The following is a 27844-nucleotide window of genomic DNA, read 5'->3' on the forward strand; positions in this document are numbered from 1 at the left end:
ATTATATAAAATGCCATGTCAAGAGAAATATCTGATGAAAGTAATTTGAAACCACTCTTTGACATCCCTCACAAAATATCTTAACAGAAACTCTAGAGCTGGGTACATCTGAGACCTTTTTGTACATTTTCATGCAAGTTTCACTTAAAATCAGGCAATGACTGAACTTTTAAATAAACAACAGAGAGATAAGGAGCAATCAGCAGTCTAACACACACTGACACTGTCTTCTGCTTGTCAAAACCGTCTCCTGCTGGTATCTGTAAACTTATATATGAAAAGATTCATGACATATGACAGAATTTTCCCTCATGTCCTAAAAAGAGCTTCTCCATCAAACTGAATGACCTAAACCAAGAAAATGCCAGCTGTACTTATTACATATTCTTGACTCTTCTGTAACAGCTGATTAACCTTTGGGATCTGTGTTGTCTGCAGGTTGTTTGGATAACTGCCACGTTGCCTTATGTTGTATTATTTGTCTTATTAATACATGGAATAACCCTGCCTGGTGCATACAATGGAATAAATGCATACCTGCATATAGATTTCAGAAGATTAAAAGAAGCCACAGTAAGTGTATTCTTCTGCTCTCATTCCCTAATTATTAAACCTCTTGCCCTTGTTATTGAAACTGAAAATATTACCGTTAACTTCTGAAGTTAAATAGCCATGCCTCTGCTTCTGCCTCAGCAGTGGTCCCCCTTCTCTGACAGTTTCACTTTGCAATGCTCTCCAAAACAAGGCTATCTCACTCTGAACCCAAACAATTCAGATCACAAAACACCCCCCTGTGAAGGCACTTACAGGTGTGGCAGACCCCTAAAAAAGTCCATGCTTTGAATGTGCACCCAGTAAACTGCAACATCCTTTATACAGGAAAGTGGAGTTATGCCCAAATTTAGTACTCAAAAGGTTAAGAATTCCCTCAAGACAAAAATCTTGCTTTCTGAATCACTAGCTTAAATATTAACCTAGAAAACAAAAATACTGGCCCTATGCAAACCTTGCTAAGCACACAAAATCAGGACTAACTCACCTAATCTAACCATGGTCCTTCATACACATAAGATTTTCAAAAGCATGATGTATTATCTTATCTTACTACTGAAAGTGATGTACATTTCACTCTGTCATTGAACATATACAAACCAACCCAATTTGTGGAGTAACTTGGAACTAAGACTTATTTCATACATTGTAAAGCAAAATCTACACCTGTAGTCACTAATACATGAAATTGGCAGCATTTTAGACCTACAAAAAACAAAGACTGCATTTACTCCCCTCTACCAAACTGAAAATAGCATAACACATTTATAAGACAGTAGTATGGATGGGTCACAAGACCATTGAAATGGTTATAAATCTGGAAAGAGACATCATTTTACTAGAAGGAAATGCATCATCTTGAAAAATTGCAGCTTTCAGAAATGTCTGCAGTCTGTCCATAGTTGTACAGTACCTTTCCTATGAATCCTGTCTTGACTTTTCCAGAATTATTAAAAAAGAGCTCAAGTGTTATAACACAGACATATTTTTAATACACTTAACAAAAAAATATACTCCTGGCCTTTTAATGCTAAATTTGAAAGCAGGCATTTCCTCCAAAACAGACCCAGACCCCATGTCTATTTTGGAACAATCCAATCAAACTTCAAATATGGGATTTTCATCCACCTTTCTCACAAGGCAGCAGCCATCCCAGTAATTCACATTTATGCATACACATAAATACAAAGATGAGCAAAGCAGGTGCCTATATTTTTCTTATCTATTTTAAGTGTTGTTTGGAAATAAACACCATAATTCCAGCTAGGTGTCTATGGAGCTGTACTGGCTGTACCAGGCCTCCATAATCACATCTGCCTTCTGCTGCTGGAAGGACATTCTGTGTGCTGCCCTTTCTTGGCTTAATATTTCTGCAGCTGCTATTTAGATGACCCAAAAGTTATTTGTTTCTAGGACTACATTTTTCAAACAACAAAAAGTTACATTGGAATAATAAAAGACTAAAGATCACTTTAGTGAGAAGTGGCACTAACTCTTTGTCATGTCAGCCCTCCACCCTTGGAGACTGATCCTTGCTGCTGCAATAGCTTTGTGTGTTTGATCTTTGTGCTCAGGCTCCAAAGAGTGGAACCCCACTTTGTTTCTATATGTCAATGTATCCCTGGATGTGATATATGATTTTATTACCTCCAAATGAAGAATCTGAAGAAAATGACAAAGAAACATCCTAAGTCACAAACAAAGGGGTGACCCACAGAGGGCTCTGCCAAGGCTCTCCTAAGGGCCCTTAGAGCACCCTGACCACTGTCAAGGTGTGCCCCATTTGAGGAGCCACAAACTGCACTGAACAAAAATTATAACAGCTTAAACACTGAAGGAGGCTGGAAAGACTGATGACTGCCTACTGTAAAATGTTCCTATTTGTTGATTTTTAATACAAATAAAAACAATATTCTATAATAAAATGTTAGATCACACATTGATCAGAAGCTGTGAAGATGAGAAACCTGAGCATGAGCTGCAGAACAAGCCCTGCTCTCTTACATCCTGCTTGGTTAGAACAAAGAGAATGTTCTGCATTTAATCTTAATTTCTGGTTTCTGCTCTTCTTTCCCTTCACCTTGATCGTCTCAATTTGTTTCCTAATCAGCTGCTATGAGCCAAGACTCTTACTCAACAGATACTTCAGCATGTGCTTAAATCCCTTGGGAGGCAGCAGGGGCTAATCTCTGACTTGAGTCACCAGGACTCAGCAGGTGCTTAGGGGTGCTTGAATAGTGAGAAAGGGTGAGTACTACTGCACTGGCAGGATACAAAAGAGACACTGAACTACCAAAAACAAGTATCTTATGGTGCATTGTGCAGATCTGGTTAGAGTTTAACAAAATTGATGTTTAAAATTTTCAGGAATTTCATCAACAGCAAAAGTTATCTGAATTTTTCAAAACACAAGAACTAACATAGACTGCATCCCTCTTTCTGCATTTCTTTTCACATAAATGCTTTTCAGAGAGACCAACCCTATATGATCTCAATCTTTGTGGGAAATTAGAATATTAAAATGTAACTGGTATATAAAAAGAACGACTAAGGAATTAAGGTTTCAGAATTGTTTAGTTATTCATTGAAAGAAATCCATAAAACCCTGCATGAACTACAATTTGAGAAAAATCATATCCTCCCATCCACTGGCTAGTAAGAAACACTCCATAGACTGCTCTTCATGTTATCTTTCAAGTAATCAACTCTCCACAGTCCATAAAATCGAGTGTTTCTACAACTCCAGATTACCACAAGTGGTTCACAGTGTCCAGCAGGCAGAAGTTGAAAGCATCTCTCATCTATGTTGAGAAAAAGAGATCACCAGCCTCAGTGCTTTCATGTATCATGTCAGCATGGGAAAAGGCACTCCCTTCCTTCCACTAGGCCAAATATAAAAGTGTAGCACTAAACTCCCAATGCAGAGGGAGCTCAGAAGTTTCTTAGATCTGTTAGAAAGTTGCTGCTGAATAGCTGTGTTAGATCTGGTTTTGTAGAGATGGACAAATGATGAAATCCAGTGCTTTTCATGGTTCTTTCTGAGTTTTTGGCAGATTTAATCAAACATTGCAGATCTCACTTTGAGAAATGTTGGTTGTTATTCATACCACTGACTTCACTACTTCTGTTGAAGATTTTCATTTAAAAATCTCTGTGTAAAAACAGAATGAATGGATATTGGTAGGAGGGATACTTTAGAAAATATTATACCTTTAAAATGTTTTCCTTGGTGGACAATCCTTAAAATTGTCAAGCTGCTTCTAAACTGAAATTTAATGACTATCACAGAAACAACTCTTTCTCCTCCTAAGAGAGAAAGCTGAGAGATAAACCTGCATGGTTCTGTTCACAGCACATCAGTCAGGCTTCAGCTCCTGAATCAAGGAAGTATCATGTAGAGTGCACTAACAGTCACACAAAGGAAGCTCTGGTATGGGAAAGAAAATGTCCTATAACTCTTGACCTATTAATTATTTTTAGATTTCTGGTTGTACATTCCAAACTAACTTGGAACAAGAGCAATTGGAAGTGTATTTCTGTCACTCAGGAGAAAAGCCCAGCAATCATCTCAGTGCTGGGTAAAATCTCAGAAGTCCCTGTCCCGGTGCACAGCCCACCAGGGCAGCAGTCTGTGTGCTCTGAGGACTTTTCCCCTGCTCCTCCTCCCCCCTCACCACCTCAGGTGAGGCCATTCCAGACCAGGGCCATGCTCCATGTGACACTTACACTCCCCTTGGCATGAATGCCAGCTGTTTTCCAAAAGCCCTTGCCTTTCTTTTCTGCTGCTGTATCCTTGTGGCTGAACTGACCCTGGCACTGTTGGTGTCATTCTGCAGGTATGGATTGATGCAGCCACTCAGATATTTTACTCCTTAGGAGCCGGGTTTGGTGTTTTAATTGCATTTGCCAGTTACAACAAGTTTGACAACAACTGCTACAGGTAAGAGCCATTCTTCCATTATGGCTGCAAAATTATTTTATTTTACTCTGACTGCAGCTGAAATAAGTTTTAAGCTATCCTTTTATCTTCAGTCATATATTAATGGTGGTGAGTTTTGTGTAGACATAGTAACCAACCCAAATCTTGAAATACTGTCTTCCCAAGTGAAATTTTAGTAACAGGAACCTGGCAAGATATCTGCTGCTCTCCAAAGCAGAATAGGATTAGCTTTGGACTTTAGACAGCTGTGTAAACTCTGCTGGTGTTTGCCTTTCAAAAGTACCATTAAGTGCAACAGTGAGCACAGGATGAAATCTTATTGGTGCAGGAACAAAAAGCAGAAAGATTCCAGCTTCCTGGAGTGTTTCTGTGCTTTGGGATTATATTTCTGATATTTTACATTGCACTCCAGTTTAGGAATGCACTTTAAATCAAGTCAGTTTTTAAGTGTTTTGCTGAATCACCACCATGGAAATTCAACCAGAATCGCTCTGCACCTTCTGAGAAATTCCAGCATTTAGATGTTTCATTAACAATAAATTTTGGAATAAAAACAAGCATCACTTTTCCAATAAAATATAAATTCAGAAGGTACATATATTATAAATTCATTGTGAACTGAAGGATGGGGCAAAAATGCTGAAGAAAATCCCCATCTAGTGCTTAAATTTTTTCCTCACTGAGCTGTTCTTCTCTCCATGTTTAGGGATGCTTTGCTGACTAGCACCATTAACTGTGTCACAAGCTTCATCTCAGGATTTGCCATTTTCTCCATATTGGGCTACATGGCTCATGAGCACAAAGTTAAAATTGAGGATGTAGCTACAGAAGGTAGGAAGTTAATACTATATTAATTTTAACCCTTCTCCCCCACCATTTCCCTGCAAATATGTTTATATTTGTTTCCAACAAGTGAGTGAAAATCTCATGGAAGTGAACTGAATTAACTTACTTGGAACTAGAACTCTGTGTTTAAACCCCTTGTTGAAATGTGAGCTCTAAATGTTATTGCTTCACCTCACCTCTACTGAATTGAGGTTCCCCAGAATCTTGCCCCCACAGGTTTTGCCCATCCAACAAACAGGTGTTAACCACTGGAATCTTATCAATCTTAGAGAAGTATTGCTGCTCAGTGCCACAGGTGACTGGTTGTGATGGCTCTGCTAAGCTCAGCTCTATAGTCCTTTCACTGGGAACAAGTCACCCATGGTCTCAGCTCCTGCACCCCTCACCACATCCAAGAGTTCTCTTGCCAAACAGAGGCAACACATCCACATCATTTCTTCTCCACTACATAGCTGAAAAATAACTAGTAAGGCTGCAAATCCAATCAAGTATTACTCAAAGTGGAAAACAATGGGATAGGGTTTTTTTAATACCAAACCATCATGAGTAAATAAATAAAGCATTTTAGATTTATTTTGGTACAATGCAAATGTTGTTATAAAAATACTCAGAGTGTGACAAGGACTGAAATGAAACTCAACTTAGTCATGATTTATCTTATTAAAATGAGCACTTTTGTGAAGATAAGAAACATAATAGTGACACCTTTTTTCCCCTTTTCTATTCCAGGAGCTGGTTTAGTTTTCATCCTGTACCCAGAGGCAATTTCAACTCTTTCAGGATCTACATTTTGGGCTGTGGTGTTCTTCATCATGCTCCTCACACTTGGCATCGACAGTTCTGTGAGGATTTTCTCCTTCTAGCCTTGACATTGTTCTTTTCCTGTCATGTTTTGTAACTGAAGGGGCATTTGCCTTTAGCAGGAGGTTACATTTCAAGCAAACATTCTGTACATTTCCTAAATCTGTTTCCACAGCATAGTAATACTATTACTTGCTGTATTATAAAGACTTTCCATCATTAAGAGGTTTTGAAAAAGATTAAATCTTTGACAAACCAGTAAATATTTACTCCCTGCTACTTTCTTATGACTTTACAGAGGGGCTGTTCATCAACAGTTATTACTATATAAAGGCCCAACAACACTGCTATGATCTATTACTGCTATGAACCTGCAAAAATGTCCTGGAGCCCTACTTGCAAAACACAAATAAGACATTGAGTAGAGTGGTTTCTAGAAGGGATTATTTTATGTGCTGCAATCCACTAATCCGCTCTAGACAGACATCTGAAGGTACTCCCATTGTTTTTCTACAAGCCATGATACAGAATTTCCTGTAAATTTAATCACAATTTTAAAATCATGCCAAGCTATTTCCACAGTGGTTTCATTTTCCTATAATCTGACTATAAAATGTCTGGTCTAACAAGTTTATCTGCTCTTTGATAAGTTTTACAACATAATATTCAGGATCACAGAAACTTCATCCCAGAAAATATTCCAAGTCCCAAACAACTTTTGTACTGTTTTTTTTACCAAAGAGGTCTCAAGGCATCCTGTTGTACTTAGCTTAAATGTTGATAAATTTCTGCAGTACCAAATAGGGTCTTTAAGGAATAGTGAACCATGCACAAACTTTCATCCTCTTTAGTAGGGCAGGGGTTTCTTACTATTCCAAAGCATAGGAGTCCCTTTTGAAGTTCAGAATGTCCAAAGCTGATCCAGGAATTTCTTGCTAGAAATGGTAAAACACTGTTTCCATTGCTTACAACCGCAGGAAACTTCATTCTTTTTCAAGGACAAGAAAGGGAAAGACTGAATTGACATGAAAAAGAGCAAAAGTAAAAAAAAAAAATAATGGAGTTGCAGCAGGAAGCTTTGATAATCATTGGCAAATAGCTGAATGAGATCTTGTGGAGTGAGGGCTGAGCTGTAAAGGTCACATTCAGGTCTAAATATTTCCAAAGTATTTGGATTTTTGGATTCCAGCTGAGGTCCAATGAAGTCTGTCTATATAGACTAAGATCTGCATCCTTAGACAAAAGTTTGAGGGAAGATTATATCTGGGATTGTAGCTTGGCCATTTTTCCATTGTAAGCAAATATAAAGGATTGAAATGAAGGGTTTAGCACAATGAAAGAACATGAATGACCAGTAGGCAAGGGATGACAAATGAAAAGAATGAAGAAGAAAATTTATGCTCAGAAGTGTCTAGATCCAAAACATTTAACTTTGCAACAGCAGTAAATGCAAGGCAAGGTAAAGAAACATAGAAGTGACAAAGACACTTTGGATTACAGAACATACTTTTCCTACAAACAGAGAAAAGTCTCTGCTGGAGCTGATTAAAATACAGTGAACTAGTGAACTGTGGCCAAGTTTAGTTCTTTCCTTCTAAAGGGAGAAGGATTTACTGGTTCAAGATTTGTTATGATTTCCCAAAGAAAACTCAAGTCCTGCAGTACTTTTTATGGTGATAATTCTCTGTTACTGATTTCATCCAGGAATATTTTAATCAAAGTCTTATAGGAAAGAGACAGGCTGTGTCAGCACCTGCTAACCAGCTATTGTATTGCACCAGGCACTTCAGGTCTTGCCTTGGTCTTTTAGCATCACAAAAAAGCATAGAATTAAGCCCCTCCAAAACATTAAATAAATTTGTTTACTATGATAAAGGACTGAAATTTATTTTCATAGCTTTTTGTTGGAGTTTGGGGGCAGAATGTTTTCATTAATGGAAAGAAATGAAAATTCATAACCACCTACATAATCCAGCAATTTAAATGAAAATTTGGAAAGCACCTTTCCTGTATTGCAAAACAATAGCTAATGTTCCTCATCAACTTCTAGAAAGCAAAGTAAAATTCCTTCATGTTGTGAACCAAAAAAATCACATCAAACTTCCTTTGTAGTAATTCTTCCACATCTGTAAAGACTTTTGTCAAACTGGATTTTGTTAATCAATGGCTAAAGCAAATCATTGTTCAGTACATTTCCTTTAGGTGCTTGTTGTGCCTGTCTTTATTTAAGAAACATCTTTAGGAGCTTAGCTACTTTAGCTAGCAGCTTTTCCCCCAGAGTATATTCAAATGTACATTTTTTGTCCCCAAAGTACTGTCTACTTATTGTTCTGTTGAGTCAGCTAAGAGTCCTCAAAGGATACAGCTATGGAGGTGACAACCTCCCCTCTTGATGTCCAGTTCCCTGACCCAGCCCTTTACCAGAAGAAAACAAACCCTCCTATCACCAGTGACTTACAGCTGAAATACCAGAAACCACAGAGTGGTTGGGTATTAATTGCACAAACTGCTTTGCATCCTTCAGCCTGTATTTCCAGCAATCAGCAGCCTTTAACCAGAGTTTTTATCTTCCCCTTCACAGATGGGTGGGATGGAGGCTGTCATCACTGGCCTGGCAGATGATTTCCACCTGCTGAAGCAGCACAGAAAGCTCTTCACCTTTGGTGTTTCTTTTGGCACTTTCCTACTTGCTCTTTTTTGCATTACCAATGTAAGTACAACAAAAGTTCCCATCAAAACGTTACCAAAAATATGCCATAAACCAGATGAAATATGGATAGGTTCAGATGACTCTTTAATTATAAATTTCAGTTCTTAACTTCTGTTCAGAACATCACTTTTAATCTAACATATGAAGCTTCTCTGCTTTTTGGCACAAGATCATTTGCTATCAACCAACCCTATGAGTCTTTGTTCCCAACAACTGTTTGTGCTGCTGCTAGCATTTGTTTTGGGGTTTTGCATTTGTTTGGGGGTTTTTTGTTTGGTTTGGTTTGGGATTTTTTAGTCACATTAAATGGAATTGTATAGAGTGCTTATTCCTCTGTGAGGCACTAACAATTTCAAGTGACCAGACCATCTGGCTGTTCTCTTCTTGAAGAAAGGAAAAGACACTCACTCCTTATGGAAGGAGTGTAGAATAATGATCTCCTCTCCCCACCTTGTTTCTTCAGGTACCTAGATCTTGACATCTTTTACTGCTAACACCACATAAAGCACAAAGCAAGCTTATCCTGAACATTTAGTGACCTGTATTTATCACTACCATCAGACTGAATGTTTTGCCTCATCTGGCTTTTTACAACCAATTAAGGAATTAAATTAATGCGCTCTAGGCAGGAAAGAATTTTCTTCTTTTTTTTTTTTTTTGACCATAAGAAAGGCAAAGAGAGGCCTGTTAACAAAGATGCCAAAACTGTCAGAAAACAACTGAAACTTTAAGAAACCACCATGAAAGCAGATGTGCTGAACCTCTGTCCATCCCTGGAAATGGTTTCCACATCTGTGATTGAGATTACTAAAATGGCATAGAAGTTTATAAAAAACAAAGTTCTTTTTACATTAAAATACCCCAATATTTTTGCTCCAGTTTCCTCAAACTGAGAAATATTTGAGACTCTAAAAATATTTAAAATATCTATCCTTTTAATACCATACTATTTCTATTGATACCTAAGCACTGAACATGCTTCTATTTATTCAAAGTTGCAACTGGGATACAATTTTCTGAAGTACAACATCAGAAGAAATTCAGTGTTAAGAATCAGAACAGGTACTAGTGGGTGCAATTCCACTGCCTCCAAGTGAGCTAAAGCTATTCAAGAGAATGACTAACTCTAGCTTTTAAACAATAACACCTGTTTAGGCTGAAGTTCACCCCTCCAGCTGGAATTCACAAACTTTCCAGAATAGCCCAAATGTATTGGTTCTTGTAACTAAAAAACAACATTTCTGATGTATTAAAAAAAATGAAAAAAAGGAAAACCCTTGTGAGAACATCACATGAAATTGTTTGATTTTGCCCCCTGAATTTTTAAGGCTTTATTTTCCAAAGTAGTTGTTTCTGAAACAAGCACGTTTCTTACAAAATCATATTAGTAATTCACTTTGCTAAGATTGATTGCAAATGCATTCATTTGGAGCAGGTGTAGAGCAAAAACAAGAGGTCAGACTCAAATGTCACTCAACAAGCAGCATTTTCTAACACAACAACCAAACTTCATTCCATTTCCGGACAAGTCCCCACAGAATTAAAAACCTACATGAGGCCTGAGCACTGCTCTCTCTCTTTTTGTAAATATGCACAGCTGTTTCAGAAAAAACATATTTAAAAAAATAAAAGGCAACTGATTACAGAGACTAAAATCACCTACAGATTTAAACAATACAAGTGTTATTTATACCATTGGTGGTAAAAACACAGAAAATAATTCCTTTTTTTCCTCCCTTTCTGAACAGGCATAATCAGATTAAGTTTGGTTGTAAAGAGATATTTTAACAAAAAGTCTACTGCAACTGCAAACATTTCAGTTATTTATGTGTGACAGTTTCCTGACACACTTTATCCAGGTTCATTTTGAAACAAATCTACATCCCATGGTTTTCCAGTCCTCTTTAGCTGAAACTCAGTAAAATGAGCAGTAATTTACAGAAATACACACAACATTGTAAAACACAGCAAAAAGTGGTGAAACTGCAGCTAAAAAAAAAAAAAAATAGTCGAACAAGACTTCAGTAAATGCATTTCCAGCTCTCAGTCATGAACCACTGAGGCTCAATTTGTGCTGTTGTGAAGGAAGACAAGGTTTGTTGTCTCCACTGAGCAAAGGTTTGCAAATACCACAGAGGCTGAACAGGGCACAGCAGCTGCTTGTTGTGCTGGTGACAGAGTTAACAGCCTCCTCTGCCTTAGGAGGAGCAGTGGGTAAGATGCAGGCAGTCAGGGAAAAGGGAAATCAGACCTACACTGCAGACTCACTGGCCTGCAGAGCAAGTGGCCTTAGGAACAAAGTGACTGATAAGGCCTGTGGGAGCTCTTGGAGGGCTCCATTCCTGCCACCAATTTAGGAACCTCTCCATTAACTGCTGCAGACAGGCCCTGTGCTGATCATTTCCCCAAACCTCCACTGAACAGGAGTGCCAAGAGAACTCATTAATCTAAGCTGAGGTTTCTGTTTCCCAGTGGAGTGAGGACATAGGTGAAAAAAAGCCTCTTTAGAAGAGTTGCAAGTCTGATTCCACTATTTTGTATGTAAATATGAACTTGTGTCTGATGCATCAGATCCATACTAAAATACTTGGCTTAAGATAATGCTTCAAGTAAAGCAGATTTCTGTTAAGTGGACACTAAACTCTGTGATGATTTTATTTGTCACTTCATGTCCTTGCATCTTTTAACTCCCTCTTGCAGGGTGGAATTTATGTGCTCACACTTCTGGACACATTTGCAGCTGGCACTTCAATATTGTTTGCTGTTCTGATGGAGGCAATTGGAGTGTCCTGGTTTTATGGTAAGCTCCTCCTTTTGCATGTGCAAAAGCTTTTCTGAAATTCCAAGTGCTCACGATGGGCTTACACATCATTTTAAGGGCAAACAGCATAGCCTTGTATACACAAAACCATGACAATCAGATTTCATAGTGATTTTCACCTGGTTTATGAGCAGTGACAGGAAAGCAGACATTCAGTGGGCCAAGCTTTGAGACCCTGCACAAAGCCAAAGCAAACAGCCTTGTGAAAGGGACTGTGATGGGATGGAAGAGTTACTCCTTTTGCCAGTATTTTACAGCTCTCAGTATTGCTGATGACTTGCAGTAGCAGATTTAGACTTGGTGCTTTCAAAGCAAGTAGATTAGCCTAAATCTAGACTCACCTGTGCTCACTTTTCATTAGTCCCCCAGGGCCAATCTCAAGCACTCTCTACATAACACAAAGGTGGTGTTTAGAGAGTTATTATAATTCCTACATCAATCCCTTTTGTTTGTGACAATATTCTACTTCATTGAAAAACTCTAGCAGTTTATTTCTTTTATTTCCTAGAATGGTATAAAATACCCAACACACTAGAGACCAGAAATTATATTTCTAGTATTTGATACTAACTTATGCCACCAAAAGGGAGTAGTGATTTCCTTTATCCCAAATCTGTCAAGCTTTGGAGTATTTGGTTGACCTCTGGCACTAGACTGGAATCACTCTTTGCCAATCAGAGTGCAGTGATGTGCTATGGCCACCCAAAAAATATCACCTCTTCTTTTCCTTCCTCATCTCCTCTTTATTCTCATGCTTTAGTTCCTGGCTGATCACAACTCCTTTCACTATTACCAGGTTTCAATGTCATGGCAGCCTGCAAATCATCCCCCCCTTAAGTCTGTATTGAATGAGTTGCCCTAATTCCCAATAACATTGTTCTCCCTCTCAAAGGCCTCTTCATTTTTATTCAGACACATTGCTAATAGCTAATGTATGATTCAGAGGGTTCTTAGACATCATGATTCTTATTGCTGTTTACCTAACTCAGTCACTTATTTATCCATCCATCCTGCCTTAGCATGTTCTTCTAATCTAACAAACTTTATCTTGCAGTTAAAGAACTGTTGGAGAGTGAGTGAAGTGAAAGAGTGGCATCCATGCATAAAGCTGTTCAATCTATCAAAGGAATAGTTTCTAGTTTTGATGCACTAATTCTGTCACCCAACATCAGCATGGAGCAAGCAGCACATAGGCTGTTGTCTCTCAAAACAGTGGAGGCACTTTATTTCAGACAGCTGTCTCTAATCCCTGTAAAAGAGCTGAGTGTGGATGAGTAATCACAGTTTATCTTGGAAGTAGGGGCTTCTTTAGTTTCTGAGGGAAAGTTACTTTCTGCTACTTTTTATTAAAACAGGATTTACTGCACTTTACAGTAGCTAAGCTTTGTAGGTGGTTCACAAACCAGGCCAAAGTTAGTCAAATTTTATTTTACACCCTCTGTCTTTATCATTTTTTCCTCTCTTCCTGCAGCCTCCCCATAACTGGGAAAACATCTATTCATTTTTCTTGAGCAGCTGAGAGATGTTTCTACTGACACAGCATGACCTGCTGCTTTGTAAAGAACTTATTACAGCCCCAGGTGCTATTTAAACTTATTAAATCTGGCATGATCTTGTCTGCCTCTTTCTTCTGATAGACCCCTCTTGCCTTAATGACCTAGCTGAATATTAAGCCAGCCTAAAGGCAAGCATTGACATTTGGCACAGACTAAAACCATGGAAATTTAGTTCAAATTGCACCTATGACCATTCACTGTGAAGTTTCTTCTTACAAAGGCCAACTGTGTATGTAAGAGAAGGGAGAACTAGTTTGTTTTACTATGCAGATGTACCTTAGTTATGACTGCTCAGTTGTTACCAATTTTCCTCATGTGCAACCCTGATATCTTTTTGGTGAATATTCTATTTTGAGGTATTTAACCAGCTCCTGATAACAAACCTGCAGTATCTCTGAAACCAGGTACCATCATCTGTAGCTATGGCTGTGTTCTGCTTTAAGGCTGATTCTCAGAACAATTATTTGAAGACATGCAGTACTGAAAAAGCAAATTGTGGAGAAGTGCAGTCTGAGAGCATGGCCCAGTCATCCCCCACTTTCAGCAGAAACTGAGCACCAAGCACTGTCTGAGCTCCAAGTGCATCTGTCTGGAAACATTTGAATAAAATTCTGATATACCTTGTCTTTGACCTTCTCCACAATGATAAATTTCAGTCAGTGTTCATAGCAGTTAAAATTCAGTCACTCTAAAGTTCACAGAAAGCACTGCAAATAGAATCAGATTAAGTTTAAAGAGCCTTTGCAGATCCTTCTTGGCTATTTCTCTTCAACCAGACTTAATATTGGGGGCTGGAAATTGTTTTGAGACATTTACACTTAAGTGTCCACACCCTGAAAACATTTTGCATCCTATTATGTACAATGCACTAATTCAAGCTGTCCCAATTATTTACATTAAATAAATTAAGCTAAACTGATCCACATAAAGAGAAATAATCTTTATGGAAAACTATACATACTCTTCAATAAACAAATATTCATGGAAAAAACCTGCATTTCTTCTGTTTACCTAATGGGTTCATGATTAAAAGTAAACTTCCTGAACATATTGAGCAAAATAAATTATAAATAAATAATGTGACATGACAGAATGCACAGAACCAATGTCTCCAAGGTGTTTTCTTTTTACAGAAAACAGAAGGATACTTCTTTCCCCATTTTATATCAGTGTTAATCATCCTATTCTAAAGTGATAAAGTTTGTACATATTTACAATAAACAGAAGAAAAATTACCTGAGTTTTCTGGAAAAGTCAAATATGAAATTATAGTTGCAATAAAGAAAATTCTGTGGTGTTCAATAGAACACTGAAAAGTATGTCTAAGTGGAACAGAGAAATGATCTTTTATAAATTAAGAATCTTATGAATCTACCTCATTATGAGCAAGCAGTTTGTGTGAGGAAGGGTTTACATTTTCCTGCAGTGTACTCATAATAACAAAGGAATTAGGTTACACTCACCCATAACTATTTTTAAAATTGTGTACTATTTACAACCTAAATTCTGGTTATTTGTGAAATGCCTCTTTTCAGTGGTAATGTCTGCAACAGGCCTTCAGTGCTCACAGGCATTTAAGTCAGATACAGTGATGTCAAAGACACACTTAGACATTGAAAAGAGATTAATGTTGTTATTTCTTATGTCTTCTGATTTGAAAGAAGACATAAGAAATAACAACATTATTTCTGTCTGGTTTCATCATACCGAAAGATATTTTGGGTATGCCAGCATCTCATCATTTAGAGTCAAGTCAGTGTCGTGCTTGCATCTGTTCACATCCATTCTAGGTGTGGACAGGTTCAGTGAAGACATCCAACAAATGATGGGCTTCAAACCAGGCCTCTACTGGAGACTCTGCTGGAAGTTTGTCAGTCCTGCTTTTTTATTGGTAAGTGTTGATAATTATTCCATCATGGAAAGAATACCAGTACACTGATTCCCAGAATAGACACTAGGCACCAAGAGCAAGACACCTATTGCTGTGCCAGATACTGGTGGGATGAATAGAAGACAGTCCAATTTAATTCTTTTTTCTCCTTGAAATTATATGCTGGGTATATATTGTTTAATACATTTCAGTTGTGGGAGGGAAGTTAATGGTGGTTGGTCTTCTTCTGTTCTTTCATTTTAGGATGATTTAAGAAGGCAGCTTTTCTCAGAGAACTCTTAGGCAGTGTCCTCTCTGCCCCTGCAGCACCTCTGCATATTAAACACAAACCATTCCCTTGGGAAAAGAAGTTATCCAGGGATAAGAGATTGTGTTACCAAGAATGTATTTTTGATTGGAGGATACCAGGATCCCCAGTTTGTGAAATGATATCATAGAAAAACTAATATACACCTACACCTGTAACTAGCTGTGTGAAACACTAAAGAATTGTACAAAATATACCTTGTAAGCTGCCTGTTGGAAAACACAAGTGTTCCATTGCATTAGGGGGAAAAAAATCCCAAAGTGTGAATTTGGTTTCTTTGTGTAAAGGTTAGATTCAGTACTAACCTCGAGTTTTATATTGGAATCTCTTCCTGTGCATATTTGTAAATCAAAAGGTCAGGATAATAATACAGAAATTTGACCTTATTATGGTTTTAGGAGACAATTGCTTGTATTAAAGCTGTGCAATCTTAAAGCATTACTGGTATTGCAAATATACACTGGGTAGGCTTTTAGAATAGGACCACATTTTTTTTAAATATATAAGCTATGACCCCAATTCATCCATAAGCACCTACTAAGACTATCTTAATTATAATTTTAAACACAGATCTATAAAGGAACTTTTATGGAACAATATCCTGCAGCACTTCAAGCAGGATGGGAAAATCTTGGAGCAAGCATCCTTTGATTTTGCACACAAGGAGAGAGTTGAAAATTTACATTTTATCATGAGTGTTGTAACAATCTAGCTAAAGGTGGAGAGCTCACCAGTTTAACCCTCAGGTAGTTTAAGATATCTTGGTGAAAGAGCTTCAATACCTTCCTAGACAAACCTGAAAACATAAGGGTCAGAATAAATCTGTAAATAACACATCTCTCAGCCCTCACAACGCACATATCTTTTTTTCCATCTGGAAGTTCTTGAAGCTCTTTCTCCATATGTCTGCAGCTATGAACATAATCCAAAGAAAAATCACAAAACGGAATTAGTATTTTTCTAACCAGATTCTACACCATGGTCTTCCTTTAACCCACACTATCCTGGTGTAGTCTTTTAAACCCTAGGCTCAAAATATTTTAATTGGAAATTGAAATATGGAGCAGAACATATAGCCCCAAAGAACCAAATCAAGGATATCTGCATGTTATACAACCCACATGGATTTAACAGGACAGAAGTAGGGTAGTGCACCATTCTTTCCTTCTTGCATCTAGCACTGGGCAGGGAAGCAAAGGAAGAAAAAAACAGCTTTGTTTTCCAGGCCCTAAGGCTGCTCTAAGTTTCCTCTGTACATGTATCATGCTGAAAAACAGCTACAAAGCTCTTAAAGGAAGTCTAATATTCCTGGAAAACAAACAGGAAAAGCAATAGATCCTGCAGAGTTTTTTCTTGACTTCAGAATCACTTTTCTACATCTGAAACACTCGTTTAAATGAGGCAGTAGTGGACAGCCACCTGATCTTCCCATCAAAATTTCAAATAATCTGCATCCACAGAAGTTCAAATGAACTGCAACACTAGCAAACACATCAAGAGCTTCAACAGCTTAAGCAGAAGGAGGCACAAAATAAACAGGCTGAAGACAAACCATAAAGCCGGTTTGAAATAAACTTTAGGGTGCCTAATAGAATCACTTCCAGTAAGGTTCTTCATCCTAAATCTGTGGTTCATTTTATACTTTCTTCTCCAGTTTGTTGTGATAGTCAGCATAATAAATTTCAAACCTCTGACCTATGATGACTACACCTTCCCTCTGTGGGCGAACCGCATTGGCTGGGGCATAGCGCTGTCCTCCATGATCCTCGTGCCTGCCTACATCATCTATAAATTCATGAACCTGCGTGGGACCTTTAAAGAAGTAAGTGCAACACTGATCAAATGTCATGAAATGCTGCTGTGAAATGAAATGGCTGGGTCTAAGTTGGCAGTTTATTTCTCTCCCAAAACTTATTACTTCTGAGTGACCTTTTGAATCCATCTGTCAGGTGGATCAGTGGTTTGAGGTAGGGTTACTGCATTCTGTTTGAGTCTCTAGACAGAAATTACTTTCCAGACAGCACCATAATAATTGTGAAAAATTATTTTTTATGCATGTAACCAATCCAGTGAATGAGATTAGATTTTTGTTTATTAACAAAGAATGTTCAAATTATGCTATCTTCATATTCTGCTATGAGTTATGGTCCTCAAACTGTTCTGTACTTTATTTATCAGTTCAAAACGGCACATGAAAAAGGTTCATTAGCCATATCATCATATTAACTTTACCTTCACTGTCTATATATTCTCACTGTTATCCGTAGCTTAAAACCTCTAACAGTACTCAGAAGGCTCCTCACCATTATACAGCACCAGTTTTTTTCCCATCATGTCATTATTTTACAGCCTTATCTAGACCCACTGACTTAGACCTAGTTCTGCTGCTCTCCTTTCCTACAGCTACACTTACACAATGGTGTAGCAAAATTTTGATGCTCTTGGGCAAATCACTGAACCAACACCACACACAGAATTAAGCAGAAAATAGGATCTCAACTTTTACATAGATGGGTCACATCCCCCTCACACTGGCCCAGCAAACCCAAAGGAACTAATTGTTTCTGTAACATCGCAGATATCACGTGTCATGTTCATCTCAGAAAGAGCTCATGAAAACAGGGCACCTAACACATCAGTGTTGTGCACAATTTCTAGATCTCATTTCCAGCAATTCTGTAAGCCCTTTGTTTTGTTCCATCCTGGGGAGGGCTACAAACACATTTTTCTAGGAGAATTGAAGTCTCAAAGAATAACTTATACTGGCCCATCAGACTTTTGCCCTCTTGGTCAAGTTTACTGATAGGGGGATGTAGAAGCCTTTGGCCAAAATCACATTTTCTCATCCATCCAAGTTCTGGTTTGTCTGTTAGTGCTCCTACTAAGAGCAGCTCCCCAGTTTCCCCACAAGCATTATGGCAAAAGGATAATACATGGCATCCAAGCCACTAGCTCCAATATGATGCCCCAGATTGAGGCTCCTTAAGGGATGGGAAAAGGTATGAACCTAATCTAACAGGAACTCCTTAAGTTGCTTGAAAGTTCCTCACAAACCAAAACCTACATGTGATCTCGAAGGGCACAGCACAGAGTAGACCAGGGAGATGAGCTGGGAAATTCCAGTGCCTCCTACCTCCCCCACTCTGGGACTGGCCAGCCCTCTTACAGCACTAAGAGAAAAGCAGGAATTTAGGGGATCTAAGGCCTGTGATACCAAACTTGTTCCTGATATTTTTTTCTATATGCACTTGCTAAATATTTGGACTTAGTATTTGCATAAACTTTCTACTGTTGCTTCTTATATTAAAGGCTAACACCCAAGGGCTTATAATAGGCTTATTCTCTCAGTGACTGAGCAAAGGCACATGATGTAGTGATATTAAAGATTTAAGTTACCATTTTAAATAAAGTTCATGCTACTTCCCCACTATAGATTGGGGATTACATACATAATCCCACTTCATATGGCTGACTTTTCCCTCTTCTTCCTGTCTGGTTTAGAGACTAGCTTACTGCATCACACCTGAAAATGAGCACCAACTCGTGGCCCAAGGAAATATCAGGCAGTTTAAGGTCAGTACACCTTCCACATGCTTCTTCTCCTGATACCATCCCTGCTTTTAGCAACAGCTACAGCTTTGCACCAATCTCCTCATGCTGAATGCCTTAGCAGGTCTGTAGTTCTTTATTTCTTCCAGCATGACAAGACACAGGAGGCTCAGTACCACATGCATCAACCCTTCTGGAAAGCTTTTGGGACCTTCCTTGACTAAGGAGAGCCCTCAGTTTTACAGATCACACTAATCTGGTATTTCAGGTTGTGTTTGAATACAGTGAGATTTCAGCAATAAAGGTATTTCCAAACTATCATGTGCATTTGAAGAGGTCATGGCCTGTCATTCAGATACTGCACAGCAAGCTGAAATCATGTTTCTGAAACTGCAATTACATCCCACAAAACATAGTAAACAGCAAAAAAATACCCAGTGTCAGAGCTTACCTATAATGTCATGAAATGATGTACCAGCTTACATGGAATTGGCTTTCCTCACAGGACTAGAGTTGATTGAAAACACTTCATATGCCATGAAAAATATGCTATAGTTTTCCAAATAATGCTTTCCTTTTAGCAAATAAAATGAGCTTATTGAAATAAACTCCTTTATGTGGAAGATTAAAAGGATGCAAATGTGAAGCCTGTTACTCTTATCAGCATTCATGCTGGACCACTTTCTGTCTTCAAAGTTGAAAGCAACTAGAATTATGCACACCTCCACAAAATGTGACCCAGATTTTATAGTGGTGGTTTGTATGTTGATACTGAAAAAATAAATCTGGCTTTTGCTTATTCTGAAAGATATTGTTTGAAGTGAATTTTGGCTTTTAAAGGAAATATTCTGTGTAGATTTATGGGATGCAGAATGAAAGCACGAATAGGCTTCCTGTTTCATGACCACAATTTATTTGATGTGGCCAAGACTATAAAACAGCACAGCACCTCTTCCTGCCTTCTCTTCTGTTTCTGCCCCCAGCTGTCAGATGATTTACTGTTCCTGCTGTTACTCAATGTTTCCAGGGGCAGATATTCCTGTGTGAAAGGACTATAAACAGCCACTCCACAGTGCTGGTCTTCTGAACACAAATCTATGACCAAAAGGTGGCAAATTAATTTCATATAAAGTATAAAGGCTCCCCTCAGAAGTAAACTACCAAAGTTACCTCAAACCATGCTAAATATGAATCCATTTTAATTTGCTGCCATCTTCAATGAACAGGTAGGAATGGCTTTGTTAGTGCTAAAGCAGATTTAGTGATTTACTCACAATGTTTAGGCTTGTAAACAAAACAGTGCCTACTGCAACCAATCAAATACAAATATTTTATTCTCATATATGTCTGCCAGTTCTCAACTTTAAAACTGAATTGAGATCTCACCAAGTAGCCTTTACATTCAGCACATTCGTCACTGCAAACAGGACTGCATAGAAACATAGTTACAGAGTGGAAATCTATCCATTATTTTGAAACTTCTTTGTAACTCTAGATTTGTCAAAAAAAAAAATCTGTCAACATCATTATTTGAATCAATGATGTAATTTAACAACCACTTCTGTTTCCTTACAGCTCCAACACTGGCTAACAATATGACAACCAACAGACCAAGGAAAAAGCCCACGTTCAGCTAAACTGGGAATACAGGAAAGTCAAGTTCAAAGATCCCTCACTTATGCTTGGACCAGGCTGGCCCAGAGCTTATCCACTGACTCTGTGAGGGAAGACATCTGCTCTCTGTTGTCAATGCCTCCCTTCTATTACTTGGCTTCAAATGATCTTTAAAAACTCCATTTAAGTTTTCTCACATCCTTTGCTGCCATGAGATCCCTACATGACCAAAACTTGTGAGTTTTGCTATAGGCAGAAGTGGAGGAGGGGGAGCAGAGGAAAAGAACAATCAGCATCAGTTAAGTGCTTTTTTTATTGTGAAGAAGTGAATTAAACTTTTCTGACAGTAATAACTTCTTCAGATAATCATGCCACAACCTATTTTAAACCAACAACACCTGAGCACTCTTAGCTCTAAGGAAAGAGTACACCTCAGTTAGGACAAAAGAGCAATTTTAACTATGTCCTCATGTCATTAGCTTTCTTGCCATACTGTCCTTTGGGATGTGAGTTTGCATCCTTCTGAAGGGAAGATTCAGTGCTTCATTTTCAGTGGTTTGTTACTGGTTCCTTCTCTTGGTGAAGAACATTCTCTTTGCTGTACATGTCCATGCCATTTTCTGACCAGTTCAATTACACTGAAGCTGAAGAGCAGCAGGAAGAGAATTCCTGTTACAGTTAGTAGTGCAGAACACAGCACTTAAAAACACAGTGTACTTCATGAAAGAGATATTCCCTTATATCAACAGTTGGAATGGCTTTATCATGTACACTCTGCAGACTTTTCCAGCTAAGCATGAAAGTTACATCCAAACAGACTTTCATCTTTTTGTTGTATTTTGTTCCAAATAAAGAATGTAAAATACATAAGAAGGGACAATTTTAACATTATATCATTACCAAGTGGCACAAAAAACCAATCTGGCTTTATTCCCCTGCTGTGAACATATTATAATTTAACCAGGATTCACCATCCAAAACACAGTAAGAATTTTTTTAACTAATTTAAAAGTATGTTTAGCTCTCTAAACCTATTCCAGCTCTGTTCTCTAGTAGTATTATGCAAAGTAGAAGATACAGAACAAACTCTGCATTTGGGTGCTGTTCTTATTCTGTGGTCACTTGTCACTGTAGTACCTTTCAAGTGATCACTACATTCAGTAGCTTTGAGTTAGTTCTTGTGATTATTTATCACTAGGTCTACAGTAACTTGCAGAGGCAGTAGCTTCTCTGCTGGATCCAACCCAGAGTTACCTCTGGACATTACCTCTGATTTTTTTGTCTCTATACATTCAGCTGAGCTTGTCTTTTAAATGTATGTAATGCTTCCTCTTTTTTTAAAAAAGACCTTTTAAATAGATGGGCTTTTTTTTATTTATAAAACATTTTTTTTTAGTTGTTTTCTTTTTTAAAATTGCCAAGTTCTAAAGTGCCAAGTGCTTTTGGGCTTTTTCCATTTAACATTGATTTCTGTTCAAAATAATGAAAGGGAAATTTCTCTCCTTATTCATTCTCTTCCTCCAGCATATTCAATTCTTCAGAATGAATCAAGTGTTGTCCTTCTCTTGAAGGGTCTCTGTGACAAACAGTTTTATTTAAATAGGGATTTAAACCCAAAGAATACTTTCTTCTAATTATAAAGGAAGTCTTATTTTCTGGCCTAGCTGATGGCCAATAGCTGCTTAAACTCTGTTATTAAATATATTTCAATAATAAAGGAATTCCAAATGTTGCAGTTCTAGTGCTGTAATTACACAAGAGGCTAAACAGTGAAAACATGTTAAAGGCTTCAAAAAAGTAATCCCACCAACTTCTCCGTTAATCTCATTTTTATTGTTTGCCAAACTTCATGAGAATCCATTGTTTTAAAGCCTATTTTTCAACAATACAGCTTCTTCAGTCACTGTCTTGGCATGGCTCAAAAGCTTCTCAGCATAGATGTAATTATCAAGTTTAGAAGCTTCTAGGGGCTGTTTTCCGTGGAGCTTTAATAGGTTGTCACTTTACACATTGTTTGGTTGGTTCATGATTGGAAATGCTAAGAACCTCCACTGATGTTCAGTTGTGACACAGTCCATCAGCACCATCCCATGCAGGAAAAGTTACTCTTGCTCACCACTCTGCTCTGACACAGGAGCAAAGCTTCCATACATGGGAATAAATGAGCTTCAGCCAGTGGTTTTGGGTTTGATTGTGTTTCTAGTACTGACTCCCAAGGCAATTACCTACTGCATTATTTTTATTTCTGTTACTGTGTAACTTCTTTGGTTTAATGTAGTATTTATAGCTCAGGACTACATTGCACTATTGCCACCTTTTTCTGAGGTTTTCTAGGTAAAGAACTTGCAATCTATACAGAAGTCAAAAGTCTTACCAAATTAAGTAGAGATCTTACTACCAGAATTAACCTGAATGGAAAAGAAATACACAGTGCATGACTGCATAGGTAGACTTTAAATTCAAGGTGTTGCCCAAAGAAAGTCTCCCCCCAAATAATGACTTCTGTCCTAGAGACAAATGTCTTCAATTCTCCACAGACTAAGATGATGAACTACCTCATGCCTCTTGGATGATGAATGATGCCATTAGACACAAACTAGCATCTATAGAGATGACAAACACTTCTGTGAAGACCAGGTTATGTTCATTTCCTCCACTCAGTGGTGTGGCACAGACAGTCCAATAAGAAGCCATAGCATGGGCACCCACCTCCTCTTATCCCCCTGCTTTGGGCCCCCAGGTACATTTTCAATATGGAAAATATCAAATGCCACAAAGATACTCATCTCCCTTCAGTTAAAACATTTGTAGTTAAAAAACAAGACCAAAGCCTCCAGTCATGTCTTTATCATCCATGTCACTTAATTGCCAGTCTTCCCCTAACTCTGTTGACTGCTCAGCCCAGCAGCTCACCCTTTCCCTCAGCTGCACCTGTTTCAAGAGCAGACCCTCTCTGAGGAATGCCACTCTCCCAGATGTCCCCATGGAATTGTGTGTACATTCTGAGTAGGCAGCCCACTTTTTAAATAAGAAAAATGTTGGTATAAGTAGCAGAATCATGTGCTTGCTACTTATGTTGGCTGTTTGGGTAACAAGCCTGTGGGAAGAATTCAGTGAGGCACTTAAAGAGCTCATTTGACAGTTCTAGAAAATATTTCCTCTAAAGCCTTTTCTTAATCTGAAAAAGGAAGCAGCTGTCATATCAGTATCTCTCTTCTGAACTTTTATTTGACCAGTGAAAAAGACCTGCCTGTGATCCATAATGTTTCACCAATTCACAGAAAATTAGTTAGCACCAAGCAAAGAGATCCTCCATTCTCTCTTTGTACCTTCCCTGCCATCATTCAGCCAGATAATTCTTCACATCCTTGGAACTACTCTAAAGCTACATTACTAAAAGTCCACAAATTTAAATTTCTGGAAGAAACAGTGAGCCTTTCAAGGCAATAATCCAAAAAGCACAAGTACAATTTATTATTGGGCCCTGTTTGACCAATATCTTTTTTTATCAGTCCTTCTTGTGTTCAGTCATGACCTGAGACACACCCTGGCAACACTTGAAAGACATTTTACCATACTGAGGGATCCTGCAGGATATCCAGGATCAAACATGATATTTTAAATTTAGAATGCAGGAGAATTACTTGGCTGTTACTGCTGTGTATGTTCCCTGACTGCACGTGCAATGTGTGTTGTATGTACTTTTCCCAGAGGAAATTTCCTGTACTTGGTCATTTCTTCTCACAAAACACCATTTAAGTGTTCTTATTGAAAAGGGGCAAGCCCAAACATTGTGTATATACATTTATTTCTCATGCTATTGTTTTGACATGAATTGAGTTTATTTTTTACTATTAGGTTGTAGGAGGCCACATCAAAGTTATTTTGCTGTTAATGTCTCTTTTGCAGTTCTTTCAATTCATTCAGCATTAATTAGCAGCTACTTGCTTTTATGGGAGTAGATAGCTTTCATTCATATTCTGGACTGCTTCACTAAATTTCATGAGGAATTGGCAAATGTTTAAGAACTTCCTTCCTAAGCACCAAATTAAAACTGTAGTTCAACAATTTCAAAAGAGGTGAGACTTAAGAATATTTTATTTGTAGTTAAAATGTTAAAACATTTTAAAATAAGCCTGAAGGACCCAGACATTAGAAAGCTATTACGGTTCAACAAATGACAATATATAGCCCTACCTGCAGAAATTGTGTGAACTCTGAGCCTCTTGGAGCAGTAAACTAGGACCTTTTTGTTCTAACACCCTTTATTTTCTCAATACTAGGAGTATTTGTGGTCCACAGATCACCTCATGTAAGAATCCAATTTTCTTAATGTGAAGGCTAACATGATGTTTCAGATTAGACCCCTGAACCACTTGGGGGACTTTCTCAGCTACTTGCCTCTGATTCATAACCAGGTCCCTGTTGTTGATTGTGGGCTTACCTAGCTCATCAGTGGAAAGTGATTAATTTGTACAGTGGTACTGGTCAAACTTGGACCAAATTTAGGTGCATCTAAACTCATCAGAGACCACTACAGAGAGCTACATGGGCAATAAAAACATTAAATCAGTAAAAACATAACAGGGTAATACAGTCACTCTTAAGTACAGCACTTGATTGGTTTCCATCACCCTCAAAAACCAGAAAGTGCTTAGACAGAAAGCAGTCACTGTGTGCCTGAGGAGCAGAAGCAGCCAAGGAACTGAAGGCCCCAGAAGAATATAAATGACACAGATATGACTGTGCTCAGTGCAATTGTGCTCTTAGAAGGACATGGAGGTCTCTAGGTCTGAGTGGCTGGGAAGAGCAGGGGATAAATGGAGAGGTTTAACCCTTGTGTACATTAACCATGACTGCAGTAATTCCCATAAGAACAGGGGGCCTTTCCTGCCCAACCACTCACAGCAAGATTGAGTCACCTGTGTCCTTTACTTTCCTCCTTCAAGGTGTTTCTTTAGCTGCTGTACTAAACATGAGTTGCCTAATTTCATTATAAGGAAACAGAATAAATTCAGTGAATTAAGAGAATTACTAAGCCTTAAGCTGGTTTTCTTTTCAAGGTGTCATGTTGTTTCTTGGTCAGTGCCAAGAGGCATTAAGCTTGAAGGTGACTTGCATTTGTAATTTACCTTGCACTCTCTGTGAACCTTTCTGCAAGACTTAGCTCTTCTTTGCTATGGGCAATATCAGTTACAAAGGGAAAACCTCCAAACAATACATTTTGAAAATAAATCCTAATAGGTCTAATGATGACTTGCCTTACAAATAAAAGCTTTACAGTGAGCATTTACTTGGTTTACACCAGTGTTTAACTTAATTTTTAATGCCTTTTTATAGCAGTGACTAGAATTTAACTTAGATAAGGGTACCTCTGTATAGGAAATATTTTAATATTTTTACCAGTTTTTTTAGTTTTCATAGAATATATGTATATTGTAAGGCGAGAAATTCAACTTTGATGTAACAAGGTTATCACACAAGACCTTTCTCTTCATTATTAGATTTTGTAGTCAGCCAGTCTAGTTCAATAATATGTTGGCCTTTAATTATAAATGTAAAAATGTGATACAGGAGAATAGAACATTACCTACAGCTGATGCACATTGTAGCACAATATTCTCTATTGCTGCCTTAATCTCATGGAATGAAGTCATGTGTTTTTAATTTATATTCTAAAAGAAAACCAAAAAATCCAGAGCATCTTTTGGCTGCAATTTTGTGTTGTTAGATGATTTAACATGGAACCAAATGTGTTAGTGTCCAGTAGATCTACTTCCAAAGCAAGAGAACACTTTGTAGTTTTCAGGAATTAGTCTTCATAGGAGCTCAAAACTTGCCACTAGTAAAAAATACTCTCCAAAGTGCCCCAGTGACCAGAAGTGTCCAAACACAACCACTATGTTTCCATGCCTGATTCCATTAATTGTGCAATCTGCAGGTGAATTTTGCCCTTTTTTAAAGTCTTTGGTTATCTGGGGGAAATGGCATTTCAATTTTTTTTCATTAATATTTGGTTTTTTCCAAAGGGAGACACCTACATGCCCATGTGTATAACTTAGAAACAACTCCATTTCTTATAAATATGGATATGGATGTGTGTGATGTGTGCTGGTTAACTATACTTAAAATGCTGATAAAGATGGTGAATGTAAAGTATTTGTCCTCATACCTCTGTCTTTCTGTGATCAGTGTAAATAAGAACTGTTTTAAGCTGTGCATTAATGTAACAGATTATCCCAATATTGTGTATAAAATTATTTAAATAAAATCTGACAAATATGCACATAGAGTATAAAGAAAAAGATTATGTACCAAGAATTTACTTCTGTCAATTAAAAGCTGAAATGGAATTTTTGGTTTCTGTCAATACTATTCAAGCTAAAGCTTTGCAAGGGCAGCTGGTCCTGGACTTGGCAGACAGCTGAAAACAAAGTCCTAAAAGCTGGAAACCTGCACAGCTCAACCTTCAGGAGATTGTTCATGTCCTTTCAGTGTCCTGCAGTGGGCAGATAATTTCAACATCTGAACTCCTTTCAGCAAAATAATTACAGTAATGCAACGAAGGTTTCACAACCACACTTTGAAAGGAAATAATCAAGATCTTCTAGGAACATGAATCATGATGCATAGCACAGATAGCCTAATTCTCCAAGGCTACATTGTTCTCCTTTCTACAAGATATTCTTTCTGCCTTGTTAATTTTGCCATAAGTACATTATTCTTAATTTACAGATCAGCCAGGTGACCTTTAGCCCAACATAAATTAATAACAATTATTTAGCTTTTTTTTTTACTAGAACTAAAACCACTTTGGTATATTTCCACATCAACTTCTTACATTTCCACACCAATAATGAAAAGCACCATTTCAAAAGTCTAGCAAAGTGTACCTTATCTCACTTGTCTCCATATAAATTTTACACTTGGAACATACAGAACCTAATGGCCTTCCTTGGTGCTTTTTTCTTTAAGCAGAACTCAATATTATGAAGGTACAGCCTTCAATTGTTTATATTTCTCTACTGCCTTCAAGTAAGAAATACATGGTTTAAACTATTTTAATACATCTGAAAGACCAAATAACAAAACTTTCACATGCCAGTTTTTAATCATGTGAAACACTCAAACTCACAAATTAGTATTAAAACAATTAAAACTTGAATAATTTCAAGATGCTTCAAAACAAATTTTTGTGAAATACTGAATCTATTCTACCATTCAACAACAGCCTGCTAACAAAATTTTCATTTTACC

At 37.7% G+C, this 27844-nt stretch overlaps 1 protein-coding gene across 1 annotated transcript in view; it reads left to right on the plus strand.

The window, feature by feature from the left end:
- SLC6A2 (solute carrier family 6 member 2) overlaps window positions 1-26940 on the plus strand; it is a 60403-nt gene extending 33463 nt beyond the window's left edge. The window contains exons 5-14 of the mRNA XM_059857123.1: window positions 439-573; window positions 4389-4492; window positions 5199-5323; window positions 6068-6180; window positions 8721-8849; window positions 11550-11649; window positions 15017-15117; window positions 17079-17246; window positions 18926-18997; window positions 20549-26940. Of these exons, the coding sequence (XP_059713106.1) occupies window positions 439-573; window positions 4389-4492; window positions 5199-5323; window positions 6068-6180; window positions 8721-8849; window positions 11550-11649; window positions 15017-15117; window positions 17079-17246; window positions 18926-18997; window positions 20549-20572 (1071 nt within the window). The 3' untranslated portion in view covers window positions 20573-26940. The remainder of the gene's footprint in view (window positions 1-438; window positions 574-4388; window positions 4493-5198; window positions 5324-6067; window positions 6181-8720; window positions 8850-11549; window positions 11650-15016; window positions 15118-17078; window positions 17247-18925; window positions 18998-20548) is intronic.
- The last annotated feature ends 904 nt before the right edge of the window (window positions 26941-27844 follow it).

The sequence above is a fragment of the Haemorhous mexicanus genome, chromosome 12 (genome assembly GCF_027477595.1).
Source record: "Haemorhous mexicanus isolate bHaeMex1 chromosome 12, bHaeMex1.pri, whole genome shotgun sequence".
Classification (NCBI taxonomy): Eukaryota; Metazoa; Chordata; class Aves; order Passeriformes; family Fringillidae; genus Haemorhous; species Haemorhous mexicanus.